Source organism: Hemiscyllium ocellatum, chromosome 1, assembly GCF_020745735.1.
Source record: "Hemiscyllium ocellatum isolate sHemOce1 chromosome 1, sHemOce1.pat.X.cur, whole genome shotgun sequence".
NCBI lineage: Eukaryota > Metazoa > Chordata > Chondrichthyes > Orectolobiformes > Hemiscylliidae > Hemiscyllium > Hemiscyllium ocellatum.
In genome coordinates this window covers 68248335-68271515 of record NC_083401.1, presented here as the reverse complement: position 1 = coordinate 68271515, position 23181 = coordinate 68248335, and the positions used below count along the sequence as shown (strand labels likewise).

The 23181-nt window shown below is 40.3% G+C and overlaps 1 protein-coding gene across 2 annotated transcripts in view; it reads left to right on the top strand.

Annotated features, from left to right (window-relative positions):
* vcp (valosin containing protein) overlaps positions 1-23181 on the top strand; it is a 69784-nt gene that overhangs the window by 30107 nt on the left and 16496 nt on the right. For both annotated transcript variants that reach the window (XM_060821967.1, XM_060821893.1), the window contains exons 7-13: positions 2431-2533; positions 4665-4798; positions 6652-6787; positions 6873-6985; positions 14879-15043; positions 15150-15272; positions 15932-16144. In XM_060821967.1, coding sequence (XP_060677950.1) covers positions 2431-2533; positions 4665-4798; positions 6652-6787; positions 6873-6985; positions 14879-15043; positions 15150-15272; positions 15932-16144 — 987 coding nt within the window. The remainder of the gene's footprint in view (positions 1-2430; positions 2534-4664; positions 4799-6651; positions 6788-6872; positions 6986-14878; positions 15044-15149; positions 15273-15931; positions 16145-23181) is intronic.

The following is a 23181-nucleotide window of genomic DNA, read 5'->3' as shown; positions in this document are numbered from 1 at the left end:
CGCCACTACTACTCTGAGTGAAGAAACTACACCTAATGTCTGTCCTAAATCTATCACACATCAATTTAAAGCTACGTCCCTTCGTGTTAGCTTTCACCATCTGAGGAAAAAGGCTCTCACTGTCTACCCTATCTATCCCTCGACTATGTTATACGTCTCAATTAAGTCAACTACCTCCTCTCCAATGAAAACAACCTCGGTTCCCTCAGCCTTTCCTCATTAGACCTTTCGTCCATACCAGACAGTGTCCTCTGAAATCTCCCCTGAACACTTGCGAAAGCTTCCACATCCTTCCTCTAATGCGGTGACCAGAACTGTAAACAATACTCCAGTTGTGGCCTTACCAGTGTCTTGTACAGCTGAAGCATGATCTTGTGGTTCGGAAACTCAATCCCACTACTCATAAATGCTAACACACCATATGTCGTCTTCATAACACTATCAACCTGGTGGCAACTTTCAGAAATTTGTGCATCTAGACACGCATCTCTCTGTTCATCTATACTGCCAAGGATTTTACCATTAGCCCAGTACTCTGCATTCCTGTTATTTCTTCTGAAGTGAACTACCTCACACTTTTCTGCATTACACTTTTTTGCCACTTCTCAGCTTAGCTCTGCATCTTATCTATGTCCTTCTGTAACCCACAACATCCTTTGGCACTATCTTTGAGTCTGCCTACTTTAGTGTTGTCTGCAAATTTACTAACTCCTCTTTCTACGCCCACATCCAGATCATTTATAAAAGTGACAAACAGCAGTGGTCCCAAAACGGATCCTTGCGGCACACCACTGGTAACTGAGTTTCAGGATGAACATTTCACATCAACCACTGTCCCTGTCTTCTTTCAGCTAGCTAATTTCTGATCCAAACCACTAAATCACCTTCAACCTTATCAAACTTCTTACTGAAGTCCATATGCACCACATTACCCATTCTACCTTCATCCACCTGTTTCGTCACCTTCTTGAAGAACTCTATAAAGTTAGTGAGGCACAACCTAACCTTCACAAAACTGTTGATTGTCCCTAGTCAAATTATTACCTTTTAGATAATTATAAATCCTATCTCTTATAACCTTTTCTAACATGTTACCCACAGCCAAAGTAAAGCTCACTGGCCTGTAATTACCAGGTTGTACCAACTCCCCTCCTTAAACAAGGGAACAACATTTGCTATCCTCCCATTTTCTGGCACTACCCCTGTCGACAATGATGACATTAAAAACGTCGATTCTTCTGCTCCTTTGATGCTGCCTGACCTGCGCTTTTCCAGCAACACATTTTTCAGCTCTGATCTCCAGCATCTGCAGTCCTCACTTTCTTCCAGTGTTGGAGACAGTCGACTTAATTCTGTCTAATTCAAAAGCTGACTAAGTTCTTGAGCATATTTAAAATTGTGATGCTGGCATGAAACTTGAGTGCTGTGTAATGCTCTGCTGTAAATCAAAGTCAAAGGCTCTGCAGTCTCCTCCCTGGTTTCCTTGAGAATCCTAGGATAAATTCCATTCTGCTCAGGGGTTTTTCTATTTTCAGATCTTCCAAAATTGCTAAAATCCCCTCTTTGTCAACCTCAATTCCATCTGATCTTGTAACCTGTATCTCTGTATTCTCACTAACATTACCCTTTTCCAATGTGAATACTGATGAAAAGTATTCATTAAGCATTTCCCCATGTCCTCAGATTCCACACGCAACTTCTCACTACTGACTTTGATTGGCCCGAATCTTACTCTAGTCATTCTTTTATTCCTGTTACATCTGTAGAAGGCCTTAGGGTTTTCCCTAATGCTATCTGCCAACAACTTCTCATGTCCACTTCTGGCTCTTCTTAGCCCTTACCAACATAGATGGTAGGGATTGCGGATTTGGAAGGTGCTATCTGAGGAACTTTGAATGTCTGCAATTTGTCTTGTCGATGATGTGTACTGCGCTACTCATTGTTAGCAATAGTGGGATTAAGTGTGGATGTGATGCCAGTCAAGTGGGCTTCTTTGTCCTGGGTAGTATAATGTTATTTCAATGTTGTTGCAGCTTTGTTCATCCAGACATGTGGGTAGTATTACATCACATTCCTGATCTGTGCCTTGCAGACGATGCACAGGTTTTCTGGGGGTGAGGTTCAGGTGAGTTGTGTGCTGTGGGATTCTTGGCCTCTGACCTGCCCTTGTAACCATGGTACGTATATGGCTGGTGCAGTTCAATTTCTGGTCATGTGTAACCCCAGAATGTTGTTAGCCTTATCCATATCCGAATAATAAACAGAAGAGGCAGCATTTTATTTGTTCCTAATTATAGAGGCAAATTATTTTAATCAAGGATAAACACTGCACATGGCATTCATTTGTAAAGAATAAATATTAGTTTTCTCATTTTCTGTGTTCTCTCACTCTCTCTTTTTCTGTCTCTCTCGCCGCCCCCCTCCCAATAGCCACCACGTGGTATCCTGTTGTATGGCCCCCCTGGTACTGGCAAGACTCTGATAGCACGTGCTGTTGCAAATGAAACTGGCGCGTTTTTCTTCCTTATCAATGGTAAGGTACGATTTTCTATTCAGGTTAAAATCATAAATATTGATCTGTGTTGAAGGGATAAAATCCTTGGACTCAAAATGATGCCTAGACTCTAGATGATAGAAATTGTTTGCTTGCATGTACTTGTTATGGGGTATATGTGCCAGTGTTATGAAGTTGGGAGTCAATTGGTTTAAACTTGATGAAGCATAGTGCTTTGTGTAATGCAGTATTGTTTTGCCGAGTGTAAACTTGCATGAAGTTTCCTTAGAATGATAAGTCAGCAAGGAGTTAATTGATTATATCTGAAACACAACTGAAACTGAAGAGTAGTTGAAGATTTTATTAAATGCATGTTCTGTGCACTTCAGGAGTGATATCCCGAGGCAAGGTGCTAAGAAACAAATGTATTATTTGAGATTTAATTTTGTAGTTTTATTTTTCATATTGCGATGTATCGATCCTCCTCTTTGTCTCCCTCATCCCGCAGTTTCCTATTAGTATTCTAATTTTTATATCAACTGCTACATTGTTTACAATATTTTTAAACTTTAAAAGTTTTTAAACTCTGCCTTTGTGTTGAGTTGGTATTTGATATCTACCTCAGATTTTTTTCTGCATCGATGAGATTGTCACCAGTGACTGGAAATGTAATTTTTTAACTCGCCAATCTCAAAAGTTACCTTCATATTTTCCTGCATTTGTAACAATGTTCTTATGAAGTGTATGGTAGCAGCCTGGCTGTTTTTATCTAACGATTTAGTAGTGCCTTCAATCAGTTTGTTCAGCTGTAGCTATTTAGTAAAATATTATGTGGCACAATTAATGGAGCTTTAATGATCTAATAATATCTTACTGCACGTTGGTGGAATCTGTATGAACTTCACCGCAATTGTGACAGCTACCTTCAGACTTCCCATTGCAACCTTTGTCTGACAAGATTTTAACAAGTGTTCTTCCTTAGGAGGAATTATTTCAGGTTTTGTGGAAGTATCATTGTGCATTTGTCTCAGTTACCAAACTTGTAATCAGCAGAGTAATGTGTTGGACCCAGTGAACTTTGAAGGTCCGTGTTGGAGAGAAGAGCTGAAAAATGTGTTGCTGGAAAAGCGCAGCAGGTCAGGCAGCATCAAAGGAGCAGGAGAATTGACGTTTCTGAAGAAGGGCTTATGCCCGAAACGTCGATTCTTCTGCTCCTTTGGTGCTGCCTGACCTGCGCTTTTCCAGCAACACATTTTTCAGCTCTGATCTCCAGCATCTGCAGTCCTCACTTTCTTCCAGTATTGGAGACAGTCGACTTAATTCTGTCTAATTCAAAAGCTGACTAAGTTCTTGAGCATATTTAAAATTGTGACGCTGGCAAGAAACTTGAGTGCTCTGTAATGCTCTGCTGTAAATCAGAATAGTTCAATTTCTACTCTGTGCTGCAAATATTGTGGGAAAGTGGATGTAGAACATGAGATCAAGTTTGGCTAAGCATCCTCTGTCATCCAGTGGTCTACTCACATTTACTATTGAAATTGCTGTGATTTCTTTCCTCAGATGCTGCCAGACCTGCTGAGCTTTTCCATCAACTTCCGTTTTTATTTTAGGCTTTCCTATTGATTGCAGTCTTAATTTCCATACAGTCAGTTCCGCTATAATGCGTGTTTCTTCAACATGAATTGGCTTTAACATGATTGAAGAAATTAGTCTGTTATTTGTAGAACGCAAACTTTCCTTACCTGTATTGGCTTTGATGTGATTCCGGTCCCAATTAGTTTAAATGGTGTGGCTATTGTGCGATTCTCCTATAACGTGAGATCACATGAGACTAGAACTGTCATGATACATCAGAATCAACTGTATTTGATTGCAACATGGGAAAGATGTGATCCATATTTGTTTGCTTTAAAAGAGTGTTTGGAGTGATTAGCAATGTATCCTCATATCACTCACCTAGCGATCTCTGTTTTAAAAAGCAGTCGTGAAGATAGCAATGGTGTTCAATGACTTGTTTGCTTGAATAAATTCTTAAAATTTGATATTTACGCTTGAAGCTTAAGCCTTGGGTAGTGTTTTCCGAAGTTAGTGTTTGTGTTGATGAAGAAAATGTTAAATAGATGTTAAGTTTGTTTTAAATATATGCTAACTACAAAGATTTTTTTAATAGGACCTGAGATCATGAGCAAACTTGCAGGAGAATCTGAGAGCAATCTGAGAAAAGCATTTGAAGAGGCTGAGAAAAATGCTCCTGCAATAATTTTTATTGATGAATTGGATGCCATTGCTCCAAAGAGAGAGAAGGTATGTTCTAAATGTAATCAAGTGTATTTCTTAAATATTTTATCATTAAACATAGGAACAGGAGGGAGGAGCAGGAGGAGGCCATTCATCACGTTCATGACTGATCAAACTGGATAGCCTAATCCTGCTTTCTCCCCATAACCTTTTGATCCAGTTCACCCCAAGTGCTATATTTAGCCACCTCTTGAATACCTTCAATGTTTTGGCATCAACAATTCCTGTGGTAATAAATTCCATGAGCTGACCACTCTTTGGGTGCAGAAATATCTTCTCATCTCCATCCTAAATGGTCCACCCAAATCCTCAGATTGTGACCCCTGGTTCCGGACACACCCAAAATCGGGAACATCCTCCCTGCATCTACCCTATCTAGTTCTGTTAGAATTTTATAAATCTGTGAAATTCTGCCATCCCCAGAATGGCTTCAGTTTGAGTGTCTTCTGAAAATTCATGATGTTCATCTTCAAATTGTTTTAAATTTTCTATTGAAGACATTTTTAAATAACATTTGCTGTCCCTTATTCCTTGACTAATATTACTGCTATTCTCCAGTATTGGAACTTTGTCACATTGACTTTACAAATGAAAGTATTGTATATAGCATGTATTGTGTTTTCCTTAATCTCAATTAAATTTGTTAAACTGCCTCCAGTTGGATTGTTTGATCTCACCCATTTATTGCCAGGCCAAAAATGAGGTTTCTCGTTCTCTTGAAGAAATCTCATTTATGGATGTTGGTTGAGGGATATGTATGAGTTATTAAGAATACTGATTAGCATGAGGTTGATTTCTTCTATCTAGTTAACATTTCACGAGAAAAATAACCCTTTTGAAGTTGAATCACTTTCTTAGTGTTGGAATATAGTCAGCCCTCAATATGTGCTCAAAGTTTTGAAGTTTGACTTGGATGACAGTTAGATCACCAAGCAATAGTTCATTTGAACATTCTTAAATCTTTTGTTGGGCGCAAGAACCTTGGCACAATTTGTTTAACTTGCATTTTCTGATCTTTCCATTGCTGTCATCCAATATTAGAATGGCACCAACATCTCTCAAGCTGTTGGTGATTGCTGGCCAACTTGCGGTATCCCACTTCCCAAAATTGTTTGCTTCATTTCCGACAAAATTGCTTCAGATACTCTCATGGAACCTCAAATAGTGGATTGAAGGTTTTGTTGTAGGGAAATAGGGAGGAAGTTGTAAGTAAAGGAGAAGGGAATGTATGTGCAGGCAATATGGCTACATTGTTTCCTATTGTGGACGCTTAAGACTAAATGTTTCCCATTGCTTGTTATTCCTCTTCTCCCATGGTAGTTGCTCATTAAGCCACTATAAACTGTCCCCGGGAGCTTGTCACCCAGTTTCCACTCCTATATTCTGTCACCTCCTTGGAGCCAAATAATTTTCAGTTTCCCATCCTAACTATATTCCTTTCTCTTGTGCTTTGTGCACAATATGCTTTTGCTTGTTGTAATATACTGTAAGATGTCTGATTCCACTGATAGTTTGCTGCTATCACTGCATGAAGTTTATTTCTCTGAATTTTTAAAAATCATTTCCTGTATCCTCCAACCCAAGCTGCAGACAAAAGCTAGTGATCCTTGAAAGCACAGTCCATCACTGCCCACCAATCTGATTACTTTTCATTCTAACATTGTTTCCTAACTTGTAGTGTTTTTAAAATCCATGCTGCACATCTCTCAATTACATCACTTTTTGTAAGGCTATTTGTCCTGTCACCAAACTTTCCATTGAATGAGTTTAAGTTCCCTTTGCCCGTTGTTTACTGGATGGCACAAACTGATGTTGGATAATTTATTTGTCCATTTTTTGCAAATTCCTTACCGTTGTAGACTCATGGCGAAGTGGAACGTCGTATTGTGTCACAGTTGCTCACTTTGATGGATGGTTTGAAACAGCGGGCTCATGTCATTGTTATGGCAGCTACAAATCGACCAAACAGCATTGATCCTGCCCTTAGACGGTTTGGTAGGTTGAAACTTCCATTTATGTGAATAAAGTGCACATCTATGTGTATTCATGCAGAGTAATAACTTGATTATTTGACCTATAGGCCGATTTGACAGAGAAGTGGATATTGGCATTCCTGATGCTACAGGTCGACTGGAAATCCTACAGATTCACACAAAGAACATGAAGTTGGCAGATGATGTAGACCTTGAACAGGTTTGTTGTTGTAAAAGGAAATGCTGTTGTTAAGAGCTCAACAATGTAGTAACGGCTTTAATTATTTGATTTTCAGCAATGTAGAATAATGACAAACTAGAAGTAGCTTAATATTTAGATTGTTTCTGCAGTTACGAAGTTTGGTTCCTTGTGAATTGCAATGGCCTAGTGGTATTATCGCTAGACAATCAATCAAGAAATTCTTGTAATGTTCTGAGGAACCAGGTTCATATCCTGCCATCACAGATGGTAGAATTTGAATTCAGTTTAAATCTGGGATTAGGAATCTAATGATAACCACGAAGCGATTTGTTGATTGATGAGAAAACCTATCTGTTTCATCTAATGCCCTTTGAGAGACTGAAACTGCTGTCCTTACCTGGACTAGCTTGCATGTGACTTGAAATCCATAGTAGCATAGTTGATCCTTAACTGTCCAGTGGGCAATAAATGCTATTCTAATGAATGATGCCCACATCCCAATGAATGAGTGCAAAAAAGAATTGTTAAAAGTCTCAAAGTCTTGGACTTGATTTGGAATAAAGATTGAATGTGTAATGCATGAAGTCACAAATAGCATATGAATATGAAACATATTATAAAATATTGCAGGATAATTGTTCTCCTAGTTGATTTCTTGGGCCATACCATTTTTTTTAAATGTATGACGTGATTTGGTAAATGTTACTAATTTTTTTTTACATTGTTCACTTTGTCTAGTAAGGGTAACCACAGATAGGGCTCATAGATATTTACAAAAGAAAGTACTGAGAAAGAAGATAATGTCAAGACAAGCTTGATTGAATGCAGATAAAATTATGTGATTAATTAGGACACTTATTGAACCACATTGATTAACCTTGGCTCTGAGATGGTGGAGAAGAGAAGGGGTAAAAATGGTCAGAGTAATGTAGCTGTAGATAAGATCACAATAAAGTGATGAGCAACATTACAGGAAAAGGAGAAGCAAAGACTTGCAACTTTGATAGAGTGGAATAAATTTTGCCGATCACTGGGGCTGAAGAATAGTATGTTGGTCTTGGGGAAGTGGGAATGTGATCATTGAGTCTGTGGAGGAAGGAAACAGTTGAGTGGCAAAGATCAAAGTGAAGAAAGGGACAGGAATGTCAGAGAAATTGAGGAAGACATTTAAAAGTTTTTAAATTGCACAGTTGAATAAATGTCAGACGTCTTATTGAATGCAATTATGTGAATTGAGAGGTTTTTGAAGGAAATTTCAAGTTACTCAGATGATGAACTAAATTAACTTTGTCACAGACAAATGGTTATTAGGTTAGATTAGTTTCCATATAGTGTGGAAACAGGCCCTTGGGCCCAACAAGTCCAAGAGTAGTCCACCCAGGCTCATTTCGCTACGTTTCCCTCTGACTAATGCTCCAAACACTATATGGGCAATTTAGCATAGTCAATTCACCTGCCCTGCACACCTTTGTACTGTGGGAGGAAACCGGAAAACCCTGAGGAAACCCATGCAGACACTGAGAGAATGTGCAAACTCCACACAGACAGTTGCCCGAGTCCGGAATTGAACCCGGGTCCCTGGTGCAGTGAGACAGCAGTGCTAACCACTGAGCCATTGTGCCGTTATAATTCATTAAAACAACTTTTGTGCAAAGTAAGTGGAATTGAAGAGTGTGTATATGCACTTTTTCAGATGTTCAACTTCCTGAGCCTGCACAACCAATTAAGATCAAGTCTTTAAGGGGAACTCACTGTAACGGTGGACAATTCTGATGCATAGATTAGTTCAATTCTGGTTTGGAAATTTATCTATCTAGTTTAAATATTCTAATTGTGAGTTAATGCCTAAATTTATAATGGCAACTGTCTAACAGACAACTACCATGGTTTCTGGTGCATTTCGTATCTCAGTTACCTTAAGTTTTTAAACAATAAAGCCTCCTTATATTGTTTTGGCTGTGTGGTTGTACTTAATTAACCAGTATTTGCATCCTTTTTTTTAATTTTAATTTTAATTTTCTCATGGAAGTTACCCCTGTTTTTTTTTTAATTCTCTTATAATTCAAATATCAAATTTCTCTTATGCAGTACCTGTATACTATACTTCACAACTTCAAAATTTGAAACCTGTTTGAAGCTAATGTATGATATGCATTTTATTTGTTGACCAAGATTGGGATTCACATATTCAAGGATAATTGTCATCTGGGAAGGATAGGAAAACAATAGAATGGGATAACACCCTTAAGGGATGTCATCGGTGTGTAGATTCAGTTTATGCAGAGCTACAAAACTGCAAGCAACAGCAAATATTGCTGGTAAATGTTTATAGACTGCCAAACAATAGTGGTAATGTGAACGTGTCTTAATCAACAAATTAAAGGTGCATGTAACATGGGTCATGTAATAATGGATGGTGACTTCAATTTACAGATAGACTGGGTAAGCCTAATCAACACTCACCATGCTGTGGAGAATGAATTCCTGAACTATGTACAAAATGCTTTTCTGGAGCAATGCATTGAAGAATTAACTGGGGCAGTTGAGCTGTTTTAGATTTAGTAAAGTGTAATGTGCAAATGCTAATTAATAACCTTCCTTTAAAGGATTCTTTGGGAAATAGTGACCAAAATGTAATAAGGATTTACGTTAAACTTGAAAGTGAAATTATGCATGCTGAAACTCAGGTATTAAATCTGAACAAAGGAAACTGAAGGTACAAGGGCCAATAAATCTTTTTTTACAAGCAGTGCAGGCAGATCTTGTTAAGCAAGGATGTACAAATTGAAAAGACTTCGAGATATACAGGTTACATTGTACAGATTGTGTGCTTGGTAAGATCAGCATTATTTGAGGCTAGAGAGTCCAATCATCAGTCTAATAATGGCCAGGACAAAGCTGTTCCTGAACCTGCTGGTGCATGTGTTCAAGCTTCTGTATCTTAAATGAGTTCATGGGTGGAAGTTTGGCTTCTGTGATTGCCTATCTGGGCTGTGCACCACCACCTTGTGTAGTTTCTTAAGGTCCTGGGCAGAGCAGTTACCATACCTGTTATGCACCGGACAGTGTGCTTTTAGTGTGCATCTGTGGAAGTTGGTGAGGGTCCTTATGGGCATGCCAAATTTCCAGAGCAGTCTGAGGGAGAAGAGGTGGTGGTGTGCCGTCTTGACTGCTGCATCTACGTGGGAGGCCCGGGACAGGTTGTTAGTTATCAGTTATCCGAGGAACTTCTTCCTCTCGACTTCGGTTCCGTTGATGTAGATGGGCACGCATTCTCTTTCCTGAAGTCAGTTCTTTAGTTTTGCTGATGTTGAGAGAGGTTGTTCTCATTGCACCATGTCACCAAACCGTCTATCTCTCTTCTGTATTTTGGCCTGTTAGATGTCTATCCTGCTGCAGTGGTATCGTCAACGAACTTGTAGATGGCGTTCATTTGGAATTTGGCAACGACAGTCACTGGTGTATAGGAGTACAGTAGGAGGCTGAGGACACATCCATGGGGGGCCCCCAGTGTTGTATGTTGTTGTGGAGCATGTACAATTGTCTATCTTCAATGATTGCAGTCTATAGGTCAGAAAGCTGAGGATCCATTTGCAGAGGGCAGAGCTGAGTCCAAGGTCATAGATATTTAGATAAGTCTGGAGGGGATAATGGTTTTAAAGTTGGAGCTGTGGTCAGTGAGCAGGAGTCTTATGTGGGTGTCTTTGTAGCATAGATGTTCCAGGGATGAGTACAGGGCTAGGGATGTATCATCTGCTATGGACCTGTTACGTCAATAGGCAAATTGCAGATGACCAAGGCAGGGTGGGAGACTGGAGTTGATGTGGGCCATGACCAGCACCTCGAAGCACTTCATGATTATTGACGTCAGATCCTGTGCTTTCTTCAAGCTCAGGGTACTGAACCTTTGGAATTCTCTACAGAGATCTATGGGAGGTAAATAATTCACTTTTTAAAATTCATTTGTGAGTTGTGGGTGCTGCTGGCAGGTCAGCATTTACTGCCCATCCCTAGCTGCCCTCGAGAAGGTGGTGGTGAGCTGCTGCCTTCAACCACTGCAGTCCACCTCCTGTTGACCCACGATGCTGTGAGGGAGGGAATTCCGGGATTTTGACCCAGCAACATTGAAGGGACGACTATATATTTCCAAGTCAAGGTAGTGGGCTAGATGGGGATCTTGCAGGTTGTGATGTTACCATATATCTGCTGCCGTTGTTCTTCTAGATGGAAGTGATCAGAGGTTTGGAAGGTGCTGTCTGAGGATCTTTGGTGAATTTCCGCCATGCATATTGTAGATAATACATACTGCTGCTACTGAGTGTCAGTGGTGGAAGGAGGTGATACTTGTAGAGGTGGTATCAGTAACTGGGGTTGCTTTGTCCTGGATAACTTCAAGCTTCTTGAGTATTGCTGGAGCTGCACTTATCCAGGCAGATGGGGAGCATTCCATGATTTTGCTTTATAGATGATGGTCAGACTTTGGACAGCCGGAAGGTGTGTTACTCGTTACAGTATTCCTAGCCTCTAACCTGCTCTTGTAGCCACTGTTTTTGGTGAACCCAGTTGAGTCTCTGCTCAATGATAATCCTAACCCCAAAAAAAAGGGTGTCGATAGTAGGGGATTGAGTGATGGTAACACCATTGAATGCCAAAGGATAGTGGTTAGATTGTCTATCTGTTATTGGTGATCTTCAGCCTAATATTTGTGCAGCATGCACGTTACTTGCCACTTGTCACCCAAGCCTGGATATTGTCCAGATCTTGTTGCATTTGAGCATGGACTGCTTCAGTATCTGAGGACCCGCAAATGGGGCTGAACATTGTGCATTCTTCGGCAAAAATCCATACGTCTGATTTTATGATGGAGGGAAGGTCATTGATAGAGCACCTGGGTTGGGCTGAGGAACTCCTGCAGAGTTGTCTTGGAGCTGAGATGACTGATTTTCAGCAATCACAACCATTCTTCCTGTGTGTCAGGTATGAATCCAACCACCAGTGAGTTTTCCCCCTGATACCTATTGATTTCAGTTTTGCTTGGGCTCCTTGATGCTGCACTCGGTTGAATGCAGCCTTAATGTCAAGGGCTATCACTCTTATCTCACCTCTGGAATTGAGCTGTTTTGAATGTATACGTGAACGAAGGCTGCAGTGAGATCAGGAGCTGAGTGGCCCTCATGGAACCCAAACTGGGCATCATTGACCAAGTTATTGCTGACCAGGTGCTGCTTGATAGCACTATTGATAACATCTTCCATCTCTTTATTGATGATCGAGAGTGGTCTAATGGCTTGATAATTGGCTGGGTTGGATTTGTATTTTTTTTGTGTGTACAGGACATACCTGGGCTATTTTCCAGTATTGTAACTATACTGGAACAGAGCTGAAAATGTGTTGCTGGAAAAACGCAGCAGGTCAGGCAGCATCCAAGGAGCAGGAGAGTCGACATTTCAGGCATGAGCCCTTCTTCAGGAATCCTGAAGAAGGGCTCATGCCCAAAACGTCAAAACTCCTGCTTCTTGGATGCTGCCTGACCTGCGCTTTTCCAGCAACACATTTTCAGCTCTGATCTCAAGCATCTGCAGTCCTCACTTTCTTCTGTACTGGAGCAGTCTGGTTAGGGAGTGGCAAATTCTGGAGCACAAGTGGGAATGTTGTCAGGGCCCATAGCATTTGTAGTATCCAGTGCCTCCAACCACTTTTGAATTCATTCCAACATGGAATGAATCTAATTGGCTGAAGACTGGCATCTGTAATGCTGGAGACCACTAGAGCAGGTCAAAATGTGTCAACCACTTGGCATTTCTGGCTGTAGATTGCTGTGAATGCTTCAGCCTTATCCTTTGCACTGCTGTGCTGGGCTCTACCATCATTGAGGTTGGGGATATTTGTGGAGCCGCTGAGTTGAACGGTGGTAGACAATGAGGTGTTTCATCGTCTACCACCATTCATGACTGGATGTGACAGGATTGCAGAGCTTAGATCTGATCCATTGGTTATGGGATGGCTTACCTCTGTCTGTTACTTGCTGCTTATGCTGTATGGCATACAAATAGTCATGTTTGGTGGATTCACCAGGTTAACACCTTACCTTCAGGTATGTGTGGTGCTGCTCTTGACATCCCCTTCTGCACTGTCCATTGAATCAGAGTTGATCCCCAAGCTTGATGGTAATTGTTGAATAGGGAATATGCCAGGCCATGAGATCACAGATTTTGCTGCAGGACAGTTCTGTTGATGGCCCACAGTGCCTCATGGTTTCCCAGTGTTGAGTTGCTTGATCTGCTTGAACCCTGTACTGTTTAACTTGGTGATGGTGTGGCATAACATGGAAATTATTCTCTGTGTGAAGGCAGGATTTCTTCTCCATAAGGGCTATGTTGTGGTTGCTTTTAGCAATACTGTCATGGGCAGGTGCATCTGTAGCTGCCAAATCGGTTAAGATGAGTTCAAATATGTTTTTCCCTCTTGTTTACCCTCCCTGCCTGCCGCAGACTGCAGACCCAGTCTAGCAGCTTTGTCATTGAGGACTAGATCAGCTTGATCAGTAGTACTGCTGCTTTGGCACTTTTGGTGGCATTTTGTGCCCTTGTTATCTTCAGTGCTTCCTCTAAGTGTTGCTCAACATTGAGGAGAACCGATCATCAGCTGAGGGAGGATAATACATGGTAACCAACAGGAGATTTCCTTGCACGTTTTTAACTCAAGACTTCATGGGGTCCAGAGTCAATGTTGAGGACTCCCATGGCGACTCCCTCCTGGCTGTATACCACTGTGCCACCACCTCTGCTGGGTCTGTCCTGGTGGACAGGACATATCTAAGTGATGATGATGTCTGGTAGATTGTCATACACTCAGAATCATTCCTTTCCTTTCAGTGTCAGATTGTTGCTTGACTAGTCTCTGAGACAGCTCTCCCAAGTTTGGCACTAGCTCCCTGATGTTGTTAAGGAGGACCTTGCAAGGTTGAACAGGCTGTTTCTGCAATTGTTATTGCCGGCACCTAGGTGATTTGTCTGGATTTATTTCCTACAGAGCGGTTGATACAGCTGAATGGCTTGCTGGCCCATTTCAGAGGGCAATTGAGAGTCAACCACATTGTTGTGGATCATTAGGCCAGACCAAGTTAGGATGGTAGGTTTCCTTCCCTGAAGGACATCAGTGAGCCAGATGGGTTTTCTGTCATCAGGTTATTAATTCCAGATTTTCTTTTTATTATTGAACTATTGAATTATTTGTGGGCGGCACGGTGGCACAGTGGTTAGCACTGCTGCCTCACAGCGCCTGTAGACCCGGGTTCAATTCCCGACTCAGGCGACTGACTGTGTGGAGTTTGCACGTTCTCCCCGTGTCTGCGTGGGTTTCCTCCGGGTGCTCCGGTTTCCTCCCACAGTCACAAAGATGTGCGGGTCAGGTGAATTGGCCATGCTAAATTGCCCATAGTGTTAGGTAAGGTGTAAATGTAGGGGTATGGGTGGGTTGCGCTTCGGCGGGTCGGTGTGGACTTGTTGGGCCGAAGGGCCTGTTTCCACACTGTAAGTCTAATCTAATCTAAAAAAAAAACTCAAATTCCTCCATCTGACATGGCAGGTTTTGAACCTTGAATATTAGCTGAGTTTCTGGACTCACAGTCTACCAATAATGCTACTAGGCCATCGTCTTCCCAATAATTGAGCATGTTCAAGGCAGAAATTAATGGGCTTCTGGATACTACTGACCTCATGAGTTATGTACAAAGTGAGTGTGGGTGAGTGATATTGAGTTAATGATGATCTAATTGAATGGTAGAACTGACTCGATGGGCCAAATGGTCAGCTCCTCCTCTTATGTTCTTATCTGGTAGAAGGTTATGAAAACCCAGTAGTGTAAGCCAAAGTGCATGGGTTTTAGTTGATAAACACCTTCTTCTTTCAGGTTGCTAATGAAACTCACGGGCATGTTGGTGCTGACCTGGCCGCCTTATGTTCTGAAGCTGCTCTTCAGGCTATTCGGAAAAAGATGGATGTTATTGATCTGGAAGATGAAACCATTGATGCTGAAGTTATGAATTCACTTGCGGTTACCATGGATGATTTCAGGGTAGGGTGCTGTTAATGAAGTACTAAAACTTGGATAGCCATGTTTGTATTTAAATTAACTCAATATTTATACAATCCAAGTTGGTACATTGTTTGTTTACTTACAGTGGGCATTGAGCCAGAGCAATCCATCAGCACTACGTGAGACTGTGGTTGAGGTGCCTCAGGTAACGTGGGATGACATTGGTGGACTGGAGGATGTGAAAAGGGAGCTCCAAGAACTTGTACAAGTAAGCTGTTCTGAGTTTTTAGATCTTCACAGTTGGTACTAAATTTACTAGTCTGCAGTAGAAATGGTATAATTTTGTAACTCCAAAATCATATTCTACCCATTCACTAATTTATTATAAAGTTCAGGTCAGATTTGATTAATATTAGTGATGTAAATTGATTATTTTTACCTTTTTGTCATTTACCTCAATGCATAATCTTGCTGGAATCTAAATTCATAAGAACCAATATCCTTCTAGTAAATAGTCCATCAGAATTTCTTAGTCTTAGATTCAGGTACTCATTGTAATTTGGGTATTGATGATATGTGTGTATACACATTCCAGCATAAATCATTGTACTGCAGTTTGGAGCTGGAATCCAGGTGATGTTTTTCTTCCCCTTTCCCTCTGCGTCAAGTTGTAGTGACACAATTGAGATGTTTTAATTTAGCTTAAACTAGCAACAAACTTGGCACCACTTAAGCTTTTTGATTTACTGTCATGCAAGATAGTATATTTCTCATGTGTTGACTCTTATTAAATAATCATTAATTTTTAATTGAATTTGTGCATTAAATTATTTTATAAAGGGCCATTGCTTTTGTATTTTACATGATTTTGCCCATTTCATGAATGTTTATGTGAAACATAACCCAATGCAAATTTGTTTTGAACAGTATCCTGTGGAACATCCAGACAAATTTCTGAAATTTGGCATGACCCCTTCGAAGGGTGTACTATTCTATGGGCCACCTGGCTGTGGTAAAACTTTGCTGGCAAAAGCCATTGCAAATGAATGCCAGGCTAACTTTATCTCAATCAAGGGACCAGAGCTGCTTACTATGTGGTTTGGAGAATCTGAGGCCAACGTCCGAGAAATCTTTGATAAGGTACATCAACTTGTATCAGGAGCACACAACTAATTTACGTGTTTGCATTCACTAGTGTGTTTCAGACTTACTATGAATCAAAAATAGCTTTTACTGTTAGTAAAATGCATTGAAACTTTGAATGTTGATGACTTAAAAATTTGTCACTATGGTTCTTTCCAGCATGGCTACCTTTTGTACTTGTAGTCTCCCTTGACCTTTCTTAAAAGTAAATCAATCGATTGTCTGTCTGTTTGTGTATAATGGACAACTGCAAAACGCTCCCTCAATTTGAGGAAACTTCTCTTTAGACAGGTGGCATGGTTATTACTGAAGTCACTTAAAATTATGTTGAGCATCACTTAATACAGCATTCTATCATTGGTTATATTAGTTGTAGTTCAAAGAATGTTCACTTCAACAATACCTGAGATGGGAAAGTTTTTAGTTTTAACATGTTAAGCATATAGATATAGCATGAAATTTGATTAGATTACTTAGTGTGGAAATAGGCCCTTCAACTCAACAAATCCACAAAGACCCTTCGAAGAGCAACTCACTACGGGCAATTTAGCATGGCCAATTCACCTAACCACATCTTTGGACTGTGGGAGGAAACCCACGCAGACACGTGGAGAATGTGCAAACTCCACATAGACAGTTGCCTGAGGCGGGAATTGAACCAGAGTCTCTGGCGCTATGAGGCAGCAGTGCTAACCACTATGCCGCCCCAGAAGAATGAGATGTGATCTTGTGGAAATGTATAAGATCCTGAGGGCATTAGATGAAGTGAACATTGCAGAATGTTCCTCCTTTATGGGAGAGACTGGAACAACGAGACAGTTTGAAAAATCGAGTCACCATTTAAGAAGGAAATAAAGAGGAATTCTTCCAAGGAGCACTAGAGGTAGAGTCATTGAATATTTTTAAGGTAGAAATAGATCCTTGTCTCACGGACTCAGATTATCTGGGCTAGGTTGGAATTGGAGTTGAGGCCAAATTCGGATCAGCCACAAATGTGGAGGAGCATGCTTAGAAGAGCCAAAAGGCCTACTCCGTTTTTGTGCTTGTTTATACCCCCTGTGTAGAGGGAAGAGGCCCAGCTGCATGGAGCTGTATAATGGCATTCAGAGCCCAGACAAAAGATCAGGAAGAGGAATAGCCTGTACAGAAAATCCTCTGAGCAGTCTGTTAATAAACTAATACTTAGCAAGAGACTGTGTTGAGGCAGAGGTTCCCCGAGGGTGTTTGATTTGAAGGAGGCTCCAATCAGACAAGACAGCTGTATGTTCTTAAATTGTATCAAAGTAGCAGAAGAAGTCACGGTGATGTGTGACTTTGCACTTAATTTATTAATTGAAGTTAATATTGGTAATGTCGGTGTCCATGTCTTGCTTGTGATCTGAAATAAGTTCTGCAGCTGTAGAAAAAAAAATTCTCAAAATTTATTGCTGACTGAAAACTTGTTCGAAAGATTGTATTTCCAACTTATTTTGATGACTGAGCATGACAATTTTTGATGTTACAACTGCCCAATTGTCTAAACATATAAAGAGTGAAGGATGTCACTGCCTTCAGACTATTCTGAAGCACAGAATCAACAGCTCACAGCTAAAGTATGATCAGTAATATGAATAGAAAGAGACCTATGGTCCATGCCATCTTTGTGGAGCTAGCAAGAAGACCAGGAACACAGGACCTCAAAGTTAGTGTGAGAACAGTTTAATTCATGACTAGAGATGATGCAAGAGGGAGGACTTTTGAACTGGTTCTAGGGTGGTTAAGTCCTATTCCAGCTGGATGGGATGCACCTGAACAGAGTGTCATTATACAATGATTGGTACTATTCAGGAGTGTTGAAACTTTCTGAGCAGGATGTAACACTGGAAATAAAAAGTAAGATATAGAATTAGGAGAGGCAGGTAGCAGTAGAGTTTTTTTTAAGATTAAGACATTAGGTGGAATCAGACTGAGAGAGTGCAGTAAAATCAAATAGCTGTTTGGCAATACAGAAATAGAATGTTGATAAAAGGCACATTTTGGCAAAGCTTTTCATCTTTCATTCATCAGGACAATTTGCAAGATATACCAAAGCGCCTGACTTATTTTTAAAAAATGATTTAACTAAAGAGGATTTTCTCACCCTTTTGACCCTTAGAACAAATGGTGAGGATATCTGTAATGAATTCAAAAGGTTCAGGTTTGAGAAAAACATTGAAATCAAGGAACTGGTTTCCATTGATGGGATACCTGCCGTGTTTAATGCAAATACAGACTTCCCATTTTGCAAATGTGATCCTGATTTTCCTCTCTTTTGCCAAAAACCATTATATAATCCACCAGCGAGCAGTTATGGACTCTCATGTAATTAAGGTTATTGCTGATATTATAAACTTGATTCAAGTAAAAGCCCTTCAGTACCACTTTAAAAATTTTAATCAAACTCAGTGCTGCCTACTGTGAATTAATTCTCCATACTGAAGTAAGCTTGTTACATTGAAGGAATATCCTGTAAAGCTTTTTATATCCTGAAATTGTCATTTTTCTTAAATCAAGGACTAAGTTAGCTACCAGGTAATGCATGGTTGTTCAATTTTGGTTCCTTCTGCATAGTCACAAAACTGAGTTGAACTGTGAACTCCGTGGAATAAGTAAAAACATGGCACATATGATTAGTGCTGTGAATGCATTCAAATTGAAATTGGGCCTATGGCTCTCCCACTTATGAAGTAAAATGCTGCAACATTTCCCATGTCTGGGCAGAATACTAAGGCGGATGAAAACCATCAAAAATAAAGATAACTAGTTCCGTACAGAAAACTCTGTACCCGAGGAGGTTTGCGAAGGAATTGATTAGACAGATTCAACAATTAGTGTAATAATACAAATTGTTTGTCTAAAAGCTGTTCATTCAAGGAGGTATTGGTGGGTTGGCTATCAAATTCTATCAGGTATTGATTTACAATACAGTGGAGTTGAGATGAAGATAATGTGAAATGATGTGGAGTGACCGTGTGATCAAGGCACAGTGATTTTTGGGAACTTATCAGCTGAGAAAAATATCTTCACATTTTAAGATTTTCATTTTAAGCCTTTGCTTTTAAAATGAAAGCTTACTTTGACTTGCATACCTTCTGAATAGAGATCATGGAAACATGGAATATGGGGCAGGAGTAGGGCATTGGGTTCTTCAAAATGGTCGTGGCTGATCTTCCAATTCAGTATCCTGTTCCCACTTTCACTCCATACCCTTTGATCCTTTTAACCCCAAGAACAAATCTATTTCCTTTTAGGCCTCCATTGCTTTCTGTGGCAGAGAATTCTACAGGCTCACCACCCTCTGGGTGAAGTAATTTCTAATCTCAGTTCAAAATAGCTCAGTTCTTCATTCCTTATATCTTTTGACTGTGACCTGGTTCTGGACTTGTCAGTCATGAAGCATCCTCCTTGTGTTTACTTTGCACTGTCCTGTTATATATTATAGGTTTCTGAGATCCCCTACTCCTTCTCATGCTCAGCAGATCTAGCATTATGGTTGGAGAGGGAAAATGAGGTCATGTTTCAAGTCTGGTATCACTCTTATGCAGAACTAGTCTTAATCGATTCAACCTCTATTCATGAATCAGACCTGCTATTCCCAGGAATCAGCCTGGAAAACCTTCATTTCATTCCCTCCAAAACCAAAACATTCTTCCAGATATGTGGACCAAAACGCCCCACACAGTACATCAAGTGATCTAATCAAGTCCTTGTGCAAAGGTTGAAACTTTGCCCTTTACCAATCTGTTGCTAATTGGATAATCTGCTTTTTTTCTTTTTGTTGCAAGGTAGATAACCTCTCTTTTATCCCTGTTACATTTTATCTGCCATCCATTTGCTCACTTTTTCAATTTGTCTAAATCTCACTGAACCATCTGTGCATCCTCTTCACAGTTCACTCTCCCACCAAGCTTTGTTTTGTCTGAACACTTGAGATTGCATTTCGTTCCCTTATCTAAATCATTAATATTTATTGTATATAGCTGGACCCCAAGCACTGAGCCTTGTGGTATACCACTTGTGACTGCCAATTGTAAAATGACCCGTTTATTCCTACGGTTTCCTGTCTGCTAGCCAGTTCTTTATTCATGTTAGTACACTACCCTAATTCCATGCACTTGAATTTTACATGTTAATCGCTTATGTGGGAAATCCTTCTGTAAGTTCAAGTAAACCACATGCATTGGTCCCCCTTGTCAATTGTTGTAGTTACAACATCAGAATATTCCAGTAAGTTTGTCAAAATTGCTATCCCTTTTGACAGGAATGGGCAGAGTCAGTATGGATTTACACTGATTTCCAAACACCCTGCTATTGAATCTTTTATAATAAGATTCTTGCATTTTCATCACTACTGGTGTCGGTCTAAGTGGTCTACATTTGCCTTTTTTCCTCTCTACCTTTTTTTTTAAATAGTAAGAATAGTTTAGCTTCCCTCCATCCACAGGAACTGTTCGAGTCGATAGAATCTTGAAGATGACCACAACTCATACCCTATTTGTAGGGTCACTTCCTTAAATACTCTGGGGTATAGATTATCAGGCACTGGGGGGGGGTTATTGATTATAATCCCATCAACGTTTCATTCTTCCCTCTCACCCAGTATTCCCCACTGTTTTTGGGACTGTGGGGAGGCACAGTGGCACGGTGGTTAGCAGTGCTGCCTCTCAGCGCCAGAGACCCGGGTTCAATTCCCGCCTCAGGCAACTGTCTGGGTGGAGTTTGGACATTCTCCCCAAGTCAGTTTCCTCCAGGTGCTCCAGTTTCCTCCCACAATCCAAAAAATGTGCAGGTTAGGTGAATTGGCCATGCTAAATTGCCCATAGTATTAGGGGAAGGGGTAAATGTAGAGGAATGCGTCTGGGTGGGTTGCTCTTCGGAGGGTCGGTGTGGACTTGTTAGGCCGAAGGGCCTGTTTCCACACTTTAAGTAATCTAATCTCAACATTTTGACCTCTTTTGTGAAGATAGAATCAAATTTGTATTTGATTGGTCTGCCATCTTTGTTCCCCAGTATAACTTTCACTGTTCTTAACTGTAAGGGACCTATATTTGCCTTCTCTTCATATACTTAGAGTCATAGAGATGTACAGCATGGAAAAAGACCCTTCAGTCCAACCTATCCATGCCGTCCAGATATCCCAACCAGTCTAGTCTTACCTGCCAGCACCTGGCCCATATCCCTCGAACCCCTTCCTATTCACATACCCATCCAAATGCCTCTTAAATGTTGCAATTGTACCAGCCTCCACCAAATCCTCTGCTTATAGAAACTTTTACTCACTTTGTATGTTCCCTGCCAATAGAGTACTCTCATACTATTTTCTCCCTTTTAATCAATCCCCTGCTCTCTTTGCTGAAATGTTAACTACTCCCAGTCCTCACCTCTGCTGGGTTTTTGACCAATTTATATGCTGCTTCCTTGTTTATAGAAGTAACCTTAATTTCCCTTGTTAGCATGTTTGGGCCATCTCTTCCATTTTTGTGCTAGACAGGAACAAACAGTTGTTGCAGATTACCTGTGCATTCAAGTGTTTGCCATTGCATATTCACCATTATACTTTGAAGTAACATTCCTCAATTTATCATAGCGAACTCGTACCTCATAGCTTTATAGTTTTCTTAATTTGGATTCAGGACTTATCTCAGAATCAACTGTATCATACCCCAGCTTAATGAAGCATTCCATCATATTATGGTCACTTTCTGTTTGGGGGCTTACATAGTTAGATTGCTAAATATTTCCTTCTCACTACAGAATACCCAGTTCAGGATGGCCTGTGCCTTCTGGTTGTCTCCATAACATATAAAGCCAGAAAACCATTTTGTACACGCTCGAAGAATTCATCCTGTATGGAGTTGCTCCTGATTTGATTTGCCGAATGAGTATGCAGATTAAAGTCATCCATAATTGCAGCTATAACCAAGTCCAAGTATTGCACCTGCTTCAGTTGTTTGATGTTAAGTCTCAAACTCGACCCCAGGCTTCAAGGCACTGGCAGATGACGTCCAGTTATGTGTCACATTAAGAGTTGTTGAGTAGAGAAAAGTTAAATATACTTGGTTTTAGATGTATATTGCACTAAAAATCAGCTATTTAATCCATTTCTTTGGACTAGATTCGGATTTCCCTTAAATTCAAAAAATTACCTTGTGCTTAAAGTTGGAGACTGGTCTCCAACGCAAAACATGGAATCAAAGAATCATAGAATACAGAAGAGACCCTTTGATCCACCAAATCTACACTGACAGAAAACTACGCTAAACCTAAAACAAAATGAAGAACAGCGGATACTGAAGATCTGAAATAAAAATCAAAATTGCTTGAGAAACTCAGCAGGTCCATTGGTAGAGGGAAAGCAAAGTTAGGATTTTGAGTCCAGTGACCTTTCTTCAGAACTGATAGTCATGAGGAAAAGATGGTATTTCTGATGACTGGGAGTAAGGGAATGTGGAGGAGTGTGGAAGGAGTGAGCAGCTGGAGATGGATCCAGTTAGGCAGGCACTTGGCTCACGGCCTTGAATGTTATGATATTTCAAGTGTTCATTCAAGTTTTGTTTTAAAGGTTGAGGTTTCCTGTCTCAGCTACCTTCAGAGGCAGTGCATTCCAGATTCCCACCAGCACTCTGGGTGAAACATTTGTTCTGAAATCTCTTCGAAACCTCTTGCCCTACACCTTAAAATAATACCTTTGTTGTAAACCCTCAACTAAGGGGAACAACTGGTCGCGATCCATCTTGTCCTTTTTTCTGATTTTTTTTATACACCTCAAAACTAGTTAGAGTTTAGAAACACAGTAAAGCTTCTAAAATAATACTATTTGTAGATATAGAAAAACAAATACTCAGTGAAATTCAATGCGCATAAATTTATAAGTTTAATGGGAGCCACCTTATCCTGTGTTAGGATGCTAAATACTGGAAGTGTAGTGATGGAGGAGAATTGTGAGCAACCAGAAATAGATTGCTGGAAAAGCTTCGGTCTGGCAGTATCTCTGGACAGAAATAGAGTTAATATAT